This window comes from Nuphar pumila, chromosome 3 (assembly GCF_984573655.1).
Source record: "Nuphar pumila chromosome 3, dmNupPumi1.hap1.1, whole genome shotgun sequence".
Classification (NCBI taxonomy): domain Eukaryota; kingdom Viridiplantae; phylum Streptophyta; class Magnoliopsida; order Nymphaeales; family Nymphaeaceae; genus Nuphar; species Nuphar pumila.
The window spans coordinates 7,246,110-7,257,772 of NC_143251.1; the positions used below are offsets into that span (position 1 = coordinate 7,246,110).

Here is an 11,663-nt window from a genome sequence, read left to right on the forward strand (position 1 = left end):
ACATTCTTAAAAGGGATTTGAGATACCCTAAAAAAAACTGCTTTAAATGGTTATGTAAGTAGTAAATATATATATTTTTTCAATGTAACAATATTTTTTTGCGATTTGAAGAAAATAAAAACTAGCTTTTCTGCAACAACCACCAAATTTATTCCATCAGGAATTTTCCCAAGAACAAGATTTATGACAATGGTTGGAAACCAAGCAGGTGCAGAAATGAGCTTGGAACAATTCTATGGCTGATGATGGATGAAGCATGCACATGCACCTGATGCCATGCATGTGGCATTGGGAATAGAAGCATGCAAGATATCCCTATCAAAATATGGCGTAATTTCCACGCCATATTTTAGGGGTAGGTGAGAAACTACAAACTAGTACATCTCTTTTAAAGTATTTGCAGACAGGTGATTACTTTTTTTTTATTATTAAAGCGAGAGATATATACTCAAATGAAAACATTCCACTGTCGATCACATAGTCAACCTTGGTTGGATCCACATAAGGGGTGACAACGGGCCAGGTTTACCTGGACCCGACCCAAACCAGACTCTATAGGGTCCGGGTATGGTGATAAATTAATATATAGACTCGAGTATAGTTTGTGAAATTTTATACCATACCCGGACCCAACCCAAGTTCCTATTAAGACCCACAATTTTTCAATACAAAAATGAAAAAAAATATGATTTAACTGGGTATGATCCCCGGTTCATATAGTTTTTATTAGGGGTGGCAATCGGGTCGGGTTGGCGGGTCCGGTTGGCGGGTCCGGTTGGTGGGTTGGCGTGTCAGCATACCTCAACTGGAACCTGACCCGTTTATTAAACGGGTCGGCTGTGGCAAACACGAACCCGACCCGTTTAATAAACGGGTAACCCGACACGACCCGCCAACCCATTTAATAAATGGGTTGGGTCGGGTAAACGGGTTTTCAAGTTCGCGGGTCGGGTTGGAGGGTTGACGGATCGGGTTGGCGGGTCGGGCAGACGGGTTGGCGGGTTGACCCACCCGCCTAACCCGTTTATTAAACGGGTCAGCCGGGTTGGCGGGTTGGCATACCCCCAACCCGAACCCGACCTGTTTAATAAACGGGTTACGCGGGTCGACCCATTTATTAAACGGGTTGGCTTAAGCCCAACCCGAACCCGCCTAAGAGTCGGGTTGGCGGGTTGTGTCAGAAATTGCCACCCCTAGTTTTTATTAGGTCTGGGTATGGTTTTTCTTATAGTGGACCCGATTAGACTCAGGTTCAGACTCAATATCATACCCAAAAATCGGATCTAAGTCTAGTACCACCTAAGTCCGAACCAAACCGACCCGTTGATACCTCACAGGGTCATGAAAGTCGAATCTTGACAGACTGTCTATACTTAAAACCTTTATACCTTATCTATACAAGCTTACCCGAGCCGTAATAAATTGAACATCATATGTTTGTACTCAACTGGTTTAAGATAAATGAGTTTCTCCTTTCTCGACTGAACAGCTATATGAACTGAGCATGAACGAGTTAATGAGCAAACCTTAGGTATATAACAGCATAATCTATAAATATTTCTATTTAAACCACCCAAACGTAATTTCTCCTGTTTCATGACCATGCCTATCAATGTTTAGAGAAAAAGCCCGTCCTTCCCCATCAAAAGTTTTGAATAGAAAAATTTGATCATCATCATCATCATCTTCTTCTTCTTCAATAAGTCCCTCTCTCTCTCTGCAGAAGAAGAAGAAAGATATGTCGGGGGGAATCGCTCGCGGACGACTCGCCGAGGAGCGGAAGGCGTGGCGTAAGAATCATCCCCACGTCCGTCTCTCTGTCTCTGTCTCTGTCTCTGTCTCTGTTTTTTTTTTGATTTTTGACGGTATTCTGTGTTTTATAGGGTTTCGTGGCGAAGCCGGAGACGCTTCCAGATGGTACCGTCAATCTGATGGCGTGGCACTGCAGCATCCCGGGGAAAGCGGGGGTGAGTAGTCTCTGAGTACGATCGAGATTGTTCTCTTCGTTTCCCGATGAATTAGTTTCTGGGTGTTGTTCTTTCGATTGCGGGTAGGATCTTTTTGTGCCCAAATTTTTCTGTATCGGGAGGACAGCGGATGCCGGTTTTGGGGTTAGGGCACTATGTGTCTAGAGCTTAGGGTTTTTTGTTTGTGTTTAGATTGGAGTTTGGTGCCGGCATGCTATTGCACGTACTCCCTTCTCATATGCAGATTGTGTTTTTTTCAATAATTTCTTCAGTTTTACCCTCAAAGAGAAATCATTCCATCTTCTTAGCTGCCTTGATTTACTTTATGTGAATTGATTGTTTATAGCCATGCGTTGTTTTGTGCCTCCCAAAAAATGAAGTCGTAGAATATACCATCTAATCCATGCAATAATGGGTGGTATTAGCAGTATCCTGCAGTATGAATGACCATGCAAGCCATTATTCAGTAGGCAACGTTATCTTTTAGGATTCTCAGGAAAAGTTTGGGAACAACGATGTACTTGCTGACTAGTGCTGTTTAGTCAGAATCGTGGAAAATATGAATTGCACAAGTATGCCTTATGTGTTTCTCAAGCAATACAACTTGATCAGGCTTGTTAATGACATTACCATTCGGCGGTGTTTGGATGCAACCGCTTATCCAGATGTACGGGAGAAAGTGGGATCTTCTATTATAGATGATAATGTGGTTTCCCAGCTTGTCGCATTTATCTGGATAAGTGGGTACACCCAAACACCCCCTTAGATTTTAGTGTATTTTCACACTGAGAGGTTGATCATTTGGACCCCTTGGATGGGAGTACTTTTTTCTCCATTTTCCTCCTGGAGCATATGTGTTGGTTCAATTTGATTGCTAAATTGACACATTAAACAAAGTGAACTTTGCTGTGATGTGATATAGAAATCATTAATTGGATACAGTATTCACCACATAGTATAATTAAAAGCACTAGGTGAGCTGAATCTCTTTTGGGTTGACCTTGTCTTTCCTGTCTCTTAAGTCCTTCTCTCTAAATGTGCATTCTATGCCTTAATTTCATTGGTATTGTCTTTACCAATGTTATAAAATTGCATTATATTTGGACGGCCAGAGTGTAAGATATGGGGAAACGTGTAGCTTGATGAATCATAATATACTATAAAATATTAAATAAAATTAGTTATGGAAGTAATGAAACACATGATTATTAATGCATATGTAATAAATAGTAATAACAAAATTACCATGATAGCGACAATAAGGGTGATCAAAATTCATAAGCATCGTGCAATAACAACCAGGTAGTTATGCATTCATAAGACATAAAATTTAAGTCAACATACACTATGACAAGTTAAAAACTGTTGTATCAATGGGAGGAGTTGACTACAGACCTCTTACATAAGAGCAGTGTGCCTTGCTCGACTAGTTTACAATAATTCATGGCAGGCATCCACAGGTGTGTGTGTGTGTGTGTGTGTGTGGAAATGTGTTTGTGGGACCCTAAAAAAAATCATAGTTTGGTGTTTTCTATTTAATCCAAAATTTAGATGTGCTTATCATCGTTTATCAGTAGAAAACATGTATTAAATTAGGTTTTTTTCATGATTAAATGTGTTCTCAGAGAGGTAAAAACTTGACAGCCCATATTGCACTAAAAGTCTAACACAATGATAAGATATTTAATTCAATCCAAAGCATTTTTTTGGTAAATAATCAATCACAAACACATCTATAGGTGCAGATGAAGAAAAAAAACACCTGCAACTATGAGTCTTTACAGGGTCCTAAAGGGGCACCTAACGAGCACTATATATATATATATATATATATATATCATAGTCATATATATCATTAAAGGTAATTTCTCGGTGAGGGTATTTGAAAAGTTGATAAATCTCGGGAGTTTGAAAAATTGAAAAAATATAAATAACAACAAAAAAAACTAAGAAAATAATAATTTTTGCATTAATTTTCTTTTAAAAATATAAAGAAACATGTTTTAAAGGTTTTAAAATATAAATAAACAAAAAATAAAAAATGCAAACTTAAAAAAAGTTTTTCTTCTAAAAAAAATCGCAATATTTTGTTTCTGGTGATATTTTAAAAATATCATGATAGCCGATATTATCGACTACCTTGAAATAGTCGATAATATTGTGATGTTTTCAAAATATCGGCGATATCAGTGATATATATATATATATATATATATATATATATATATATATATATATATATATATATATATATATAGAGAGAGAGAGAGAGAGAGAGAGAGAGAGAGAGAGAGAATAATGATCTGTTAAGCACCCTGTTAGGACTCAGCAAAAAATCATACTTGCATGTGTTTTTTGCTTAATCTGAACCTGTAGACATGTTTGTCATAGTTTACTAAGTAGCAGTGTTGTGAAAAACGTTAAGGCGTAGCGAGATGCTCCACCAAAATCTGAGGCGAAGCGTAAGCCTCAATTTTTTTTTGAAAACTTAAAAAAAAACTATTAAAAAATATCTAAAATTATAAATAAATAAAAAATGTTTTATTGATGAAGCAACAACCACTAGGAAATAAAAAATCTTAAATAAATGTTGAAAAAATATGAGATTAACATGTAAAAGTAACATTAATGCAAGATCTTGATCTACGCAAGTATCTAAGAAATAAAATATGAGCATTCATTCAATAAAAAATTAACATTAACAGCAAAATGCATATTAGTATTAACAACATCATGTCATAATTAGAAAATACATGTTAGTATTAACAACCAAATGTTAATATATTTGTCCAAAACTCTTCAAAATTAGAGTGTTAACATTCACAAATACAAATGAAAGACCTCAAAAAACATATAAATTTTCATAGCCATATGATATGAATTAGGGCCTAGGTTCTTCTTGTGTCTCGTCGTCATTAATATCTAAGTATTCAATGTCATCATCTGAGGAATCCATTTAAATAGGTTCTCCTTCATCCTCATTCTTTGACTCTTCATCGTCTGCACTTTCTTCCTCCATATCCTCAGTCACTTCTTTTGCTTTTTTTTTCTTTAATAAAAAATTCTGTATTAAATACTTATTTTATTTAATTAAAAAATATATTTATAGTCATAGCAGGGTAAAAGGAATATAGTTTCCATAGGCACATGCTCAATGACATTTATGTCGAAGTTCGGATCCAACCATGAATCCTCCAAACAATCGGGATCACTAGGCAACACTGAATCTTCCTTCTCCACAATCCACTCATCGTTTGAGTCTTTATGATCTAGACATATAGGATCTTTGGTAGCCCTCCTTATATTTCCCTCTCTTAATTTCATAGTGTACATTACAAAAATCAATGCATTCATCTCCTCTTGTTTAAGTCTATTCCTCCGTTTTGTATTTACCTATAATTTCAAATAATTGATAATCAATTATAAGATAATTATACTTATAAAAATGTATTTCAAAAATAAAAATACAAAGTCACAAACCAATGAGAAAGTACTTCAATTCCTCTCATAGCCCGATGCACTGCACGTCAAACTTAGAATTCAAATTGCAAAATTCATCAATTCAGGATTTTCATGCCCAAATAAAACCAGGACTTTTTAATTTTCTTGTTGTAACGACTGCCTCAAACAAATCCTTTGTTTTTTTTAAATGCATTGATTTGTGTTGTAATTTTCAATTGAGCATTTGCATTAGAAACCAATTTTTCAACACAATCATAAAAGTCACTCATAACTTCTCCATCCGGGTTGAAGTTGTTAGCATAATAAAAATAAGGATTTAATTAAGCAGTTGCATACAAAGGCTTATGAAGTTGCAAGTCTCATCGTCTATCAATGATATCTCAAATAGGTTTATATTTTTTTTCAACCTTGTCAAGGTTTGAAGCAATTTCCTCCTTTGCTATATCCATTGTCGCGTACAAAAATCCCATAAGAGACTCATTTGCATCCACTAATCGCAACACTTTCACGAGAGACAGTGTAACTTTAATTGCATATGATATGACATTCTAAAACTTATGATCATTAAGAACAATATAAGAAATATTCTTAGCATCAGATTTCTTATAGTAATTAGATGATATAAAATTTGAAGACAAGAACATCAACTTCAACTCTTTCTTATAACATCAAATACTATGAAGCGCGAGATATGTTGTGGCAAAATGAGTGACGACTAGATGTAGAAGTTCTTTATTTTTTGTGAACTTTGTCTTCAAATTTAATATCCATGCATGACTATAGATATATCTTGTAATTTTTTTTGCCTTATTCATTGTATCTTTGAAAATTGATATCTTTCCAATATCTTCTAACATCAGATTCAAGCAATGTGCAGCACATGGTGTCAAAAAACATATTTTTTTTTGCTGTTAACATATTTACAGCTGCCATATAATTTGGTGCATTATCTGTAATGAATTGCACCATATTACTTTCACAAACTTCTTTAACAACTAACACAAATTTGCATAAGTTTCTTTCATATCGCTGATGTCAACGGACTTGGAAAATACTGTCCCAGATGAGCTGTTTACTAGAAAATTAATTAAGTTTCTTCATTTTTCATATGCCATAATGTTGCAACCAACTTTTGGTCATTCTTTTTTTAATTCTTTTAAAATTTTATGAGTACAATCTACCTCGTCCTTCAAAATTCACGTTTTGATCTCATGGTAAGAAGTCAGTTTGGGCCTTCGCCCATAATTTGCAATAGCTTCTACCATTGCACTAAAATATGGTCTATTGCAATGATTAAATGATAGGGCATTTGAATAAAAAAAATCTACCAATGACACGACATATGATTTTTCTCTTTTTCCTTTTGAAAGCAGTGTTTATTGTGATTTGTCATGCTTTTTTGTTCACAAAGATATCCATGGGACCATCTGTGCTTGTTTTTTGCATCACTACACGATCCACTGGTTTCTTTGCTTACATTATCGCCTGTTGATGATCCAAAATAAACACTCCTCTCGATTTTGAACTTGTTTTGTTTCTCTTATTTCTTCTGCTTCTGATCATTTAGATGATTCTGAAAAAAACATTTTCACATCAAGAGACTACATGAGACTACCAGAGACTACACCATGTTTCGTGTCAGCTAAGTGATATTTTAACCTATAGATGCCTCATGTAGTCTCTTTATGACAGTAATTGCAAATTACATGTCCTACGAGTTTGTGGTATTTAGTGGGATTTAAAACTTTAGCTCCATGATCCCATCCTACGTCTCTTCCCATTGTTCAACTGCAAAAATGCATATAAGAAAATATATATTAACACATAAATTTATAAAAACTCAAAGAGTTAAAAAAACTATGACAATACTTTATATAATCCAATGAATTCAAATCCATATTCAATAAGAATCAACATATATAACTTGGAAACTAATTAAATAACTTGAAAACTAATTATATAACTTAGAAACAAATTATATAATTGTGAAAAAATTGATCATACATATTTTTTATACAAGGGCTACATAAATTCTATATAAGCCATATAGATGAACCTATACAAGCTTGTTGATGTAACATGGCTATTTAAGGGATATAACTAGCCACTTGTTTGATGTCAAAAGTAAAAAAGAAAAAAGAAAAAAAGTGTGAAGTGCAATAGCTATTAACAAGGCATAAGGTACAAATGATGAATTATGAAACCTAACAGTTGCTGAAGTTTTAACCACAGATTACTCCGTTATTGCATATCAGAATTTTGTACCCCAATACACAGATTTGAAACTCAATCTAATTCTGGACAAGGCATAAGGTACAAATGATGAATTATGAAACCTAAACAGTTGCTGAAGTTTTAACCACAGATTACTCGGTTATTGCATATCAGAATTTTGTACCCCAATACACAGATTTGAAACTCAATCTAATTCTGTTTTCTACTATGCGACATGCAAAATACAAGCAGTGGTCATGTAACGAGGCATAAATACCATGGCTTGAAGATGAGTAACATTAAAGCCACAATTAAAATTATAAGAAAATAAGGTGTCAAGCATACTTAGCAAGAAAAGAAAACAACAAAATAATTTAGAAACAGCAGATAGTAAAAATCAACCACTAATGTTGTTCTTTACCAGTTTTAAGAATAAACATTATGACCAACAGCAAAGCCAAACTAACAACTCAGACATTCACAAATAATCATTATGTTATACCGAGTTTTTAACATTAAATTAGTCGCTTGGTATTAGTTATGTAACAAGAATTGAACATAAATTAAGTTAACAAAGATCACACTAAGGTTTAAGATCCTGGAGTGCAGTCTATAGATTTAGGCTACATTTACTGAAAAGCAATGCAAGATGAGACCAATTAACCTCAAAGAGGATCGCTTTCACGGTTTCACCTGAATCTTTATCAAGTGAACCCCTTTAGCAGATGATTGGAAAACCATAGCATCAAAGGACAAAATATTAATCAGGACTCAGATCCGAACCAACTCAACTATAAATTTAGCCACATCTTTATTAAGTGAGAAGCCCAAAATGCAGCAGCTAATGGCACAATTTTACAAAAAAAATTTGTCAGTCAAACATTCAAAGATATAGAGAGGTGGGAGATCAGGTATACCTTTCTTCTTCTTCTTCCGAAAGGCAAGCTCGGGTTAGGTTGACAGACGAGACAAAGAGAGGTGGGAGAGACCGAGACGAGAGGTGGGAGACGAGTGAGAGACTAGTGAAAGGCGAGTGAGAGATGAGTGAGAGACGAGAGAGAGATGAGAGAGAGCACTGCGAGTGAGAGATGAGTGAGAGACGAGAGAGTGACTGCGAGAGATGAGTGACATAAGTTCTGTCACAGAACAAAAAATGAAAAATTAGGTGTATACGCCTCACCTTGAGGTGCACGCCTCGGGGCTTTTACGCTTTATACCTGCGCCTCAAGGCATGTTTCATGCCTTGAACTGAAATTTACCTGCGCCTCGGAGCTCAGATGTGTTGTCAGAGAAATAAAAATATCAAAGGCTCATATTCCACTGAAATTTAATGCTGAAACATTTCTTTTTGGTAAAAAACAACAAAAAGCACATCTATAGGTACAGATTAAGCAAAAATACCTGCAACTATGATTTTTTATAGGGTCCTAACAAACAGATCACTCGTGTATATAGTTACTTGAACTTTAGTATTTAACCTCTCAAAAATTTTACACTTTATTTTCGTTTGGGCTGGTAAACAAACTGAGCCACTTTTAGGTTACTCAGTTCAGCCCAGATCATAGTTATGGGCTGACATAGTCAATAGTATACACCAATTTAGTATTGGTTATTCCTGCAGTACACTGAAAAGTCATAGCATGTTGTTAAACATGATATGATTTTTGCAGCATTGATGCCTACAACTTGATATAATAATGACACAAATTCTACCCATGCATGAAGATGGTAGGTGTTTGTTAGCAAAATTCAAAGTGTTTTACTTGCGAGGATAACCATTAAGTGTTGCTTAATGAATGCATGCAACATTGGAAGAGCTGTAAGTTTTGATTTACGGTTGCATGTGACTAGTTCTCACCAGTGAAGACAACCAACAAAGTGTTCATTACCAAATGCACAATTGGCAGTTCTACTCGTGCATTTATGTAATCAGCAATTCTTCATTAACAGTATCTTTTTAAGTGAAGCAGTGGTATTTTAAATAAAATAGAAATATTCAAATAAAAGGCATCAACAATGACTTCAGCTGAAGAAGTATTCCGTTACAACATGGTGCTGTAACATGAGGTGCAACCCTGAGATTGTGTCTGATTGGCAAGATGAACTCTGAGATGTGTCCATCTTCAAAGATGTGAAAACCTGCAATACGTACGAACTGGATCATTGTTAAGTATCATCACCACCAAGCAATGGACATTCATCACTTTGTTTTTACCAGAGCATGTGATGATTAGTCCTCTTTATTTAACTTCTGTGAAGAGGTTGTCTTTTCTCTCTTCCTAACATGGATTGTAAAAATACTTTTTCTGGCATTTCTATGTGATGGATATTGCTTGATGTTACAGACTGACTGGGATGGTGGTTACTACCCCATAACTCTCCACTTTAGCGAGGACTATCCAAGCAAACCCCCCAAGTGCAAGTTTCCTTCCGGTTTCTTCCATCCCAATGTATACCCATCTGGAACTGTGTGCCTCTCTATTCTTAACGAGGACAGTGTAAGTAAAAACATCTCATGTGCTCCATAATGCTTCAGTTTTCTGGGTTTTCACTATGATTTTCCAGAAGGGGCTCAGGTGGCTCAGGCGGACTTGATTATCATCCTGAGTTGAGAATCTCATTAATTCCCTGAATCCTTTGGCTGATCTTGATCTGGAGTTGCTGATGAACTCAAATCTGATTCTGGAGTTCATTGACTACTTGACATGAACTGCAGCTTTGGTCTTGACTTTCATAAAACTTTCACAAACAGAGGACTGGGCTCCATAAATCCACTAATGCTTCATTTGCTGACACTTCTGCACAGGGATGGAGGCCGGCCATCACAGTGAAGCAAATACTTGTTGGAATACAAGATTTACTTGATCAGCCAAATCCAGCAGATCCTGCTCAGACTGATGGATATCATCTCTTTATCCAGGTCTATATTTTCCTTTTTTGGAACTATGTTCACATTTTATCTCAAATGGTTTGATGATCCTTAGAGACCTCTTAACATGATTCAATCCACAACATAACTGCAGGACCCAACAGAATACAAAAGACGAGTTAGGCTGCAGTCCAAGCAATACCCGCCGCTCTTGTAGTTCATGCTGAATCCGGTGTCACTCATTCCATTGCTCATGACATGGCTGTTGACCAGACGGACTAATGCATTCACTGTATTTTTATCTATGGTATCTTCCATCTTTTATTGAGTGGACTACTCTGAAGTTTGGAGTGTTCTTCTGTATCAGACTTGGATCAATATGGTCTGTGTGACATCTATATATTGTGTTTTGCCTCATTTCTGTAACTCTGTTCTAGATGAAGGCCATGGCGGTGTACATTATAGATACATGCCGGTTGGGTTCTAGTTTGGAAGCTACTTGGTTTTCTGATTTTCCAGCTTATTCGTGTTTTTTGTGTTTCCAGCTTCTGCTTCTGTGGTGGGGCACATTGGTTTTATGATGATATGTGTTAGCTTCAGCTTTTCACCCGCTCAGTTTGCCATAAGAGATGGTTCTGCCACTATTTCATTTTCAAAAAGAAAATCGCAGATGTATTGTTTTGCCAGACCAAAAAAAAATTGGGATATTAAAAAATGATTTTTATAGGTAAGTCGATATGTTGTTAAAAAAGATTTGGCAGTTTGTCTTCGTACTATTTTGAATACTTTTAAGTAGTTTATTGTTAATGAGACTTTCTTGCAAAGAGCTTGAGAAATATGGAACATTTTGAAAAATCATTAAAAAAGTTTATCATGAAAAAAGACTTTTGAGCTGTTTGTAGGAGGGAGGATCAGGTGCAATGTGATTGCGCACTTTTAGCGTGCTGCTGCACCTGATAGCCCTCCATCATATCTTGGGCCAACAACTGACAGCCCTGTTTCTAAGATGGAAGGTGACCAGGTGCAGTGAATCATATTGCACTGATCTTTTTTCACGAGGGCTGGTAAACGAGCCGACCCCAGCTCGCTTACCAATGGATTGAGTTCGTGGCTTGGCTCATGTTCGTGATTAGCCAAGCCGAGCTAGAGCT

General features: G+C 35.9%; 1 protein-coding gene across 1 annotated transcript; it reads left to right on the plus strand.

Annotated features, from left to right (window-relative positions):
• Window positions 1-1,651: 1,651 nt before the first annotated feature.
• LOC149841800 (SUMO-conjugating enzyme SCE1-like) lies at window positions 1,652-11,035 on the plus strand. Its single transcript, XM_089998698.1, has 5 exons — window positions 1,652-1,807; window positions 1,884-1,967; window positions 9,989-10,141; window positions 10,450-10,563; window positions 10,667-11,035. The coding sequence occupies exons 1-5, from the start codon at window positions 1,739-1,741 to the stop codon at window positions 10,727-10,729; spliced, it is 483 nt and encodes a 160-aa protein (XP_089854824.1). The 5' UTR covers window positions 1,652-1,738; the 3' UTR covers window positions 10,730-11,035.
• Window positions 11,036-11,663: the final 628 nt, after the last annotated feature.

What these genes read in the sequence shown, in the direction of transcription:
- LOC149841800 (XM_089998698.1), top strand. Translation starts at nt 1,739, where the DNA reads ATGTCGGGGGGAATCGCTCGCGGACGACTCGCCGAGGAGCGGAAGGCG. An exon ending in GGCGTAAGAATCATCCCCAC is followed by an intron (nt 1,808 to 1,883) that starts GTCCGTCTCTCT and finishes TGTGTTTTATAG; the next exon opens with GGTTTCGTGGCGAAGCCGGA. An exon ending in GCATCCCGGGGAAAGCGGGG is followed by an intron (nt 1,968 to 9,988) that starts GTGAGTAGTCTC and finishes TTGATGTTACAG; the next exon opens with ACTGACTGGGATGGTGGTTA.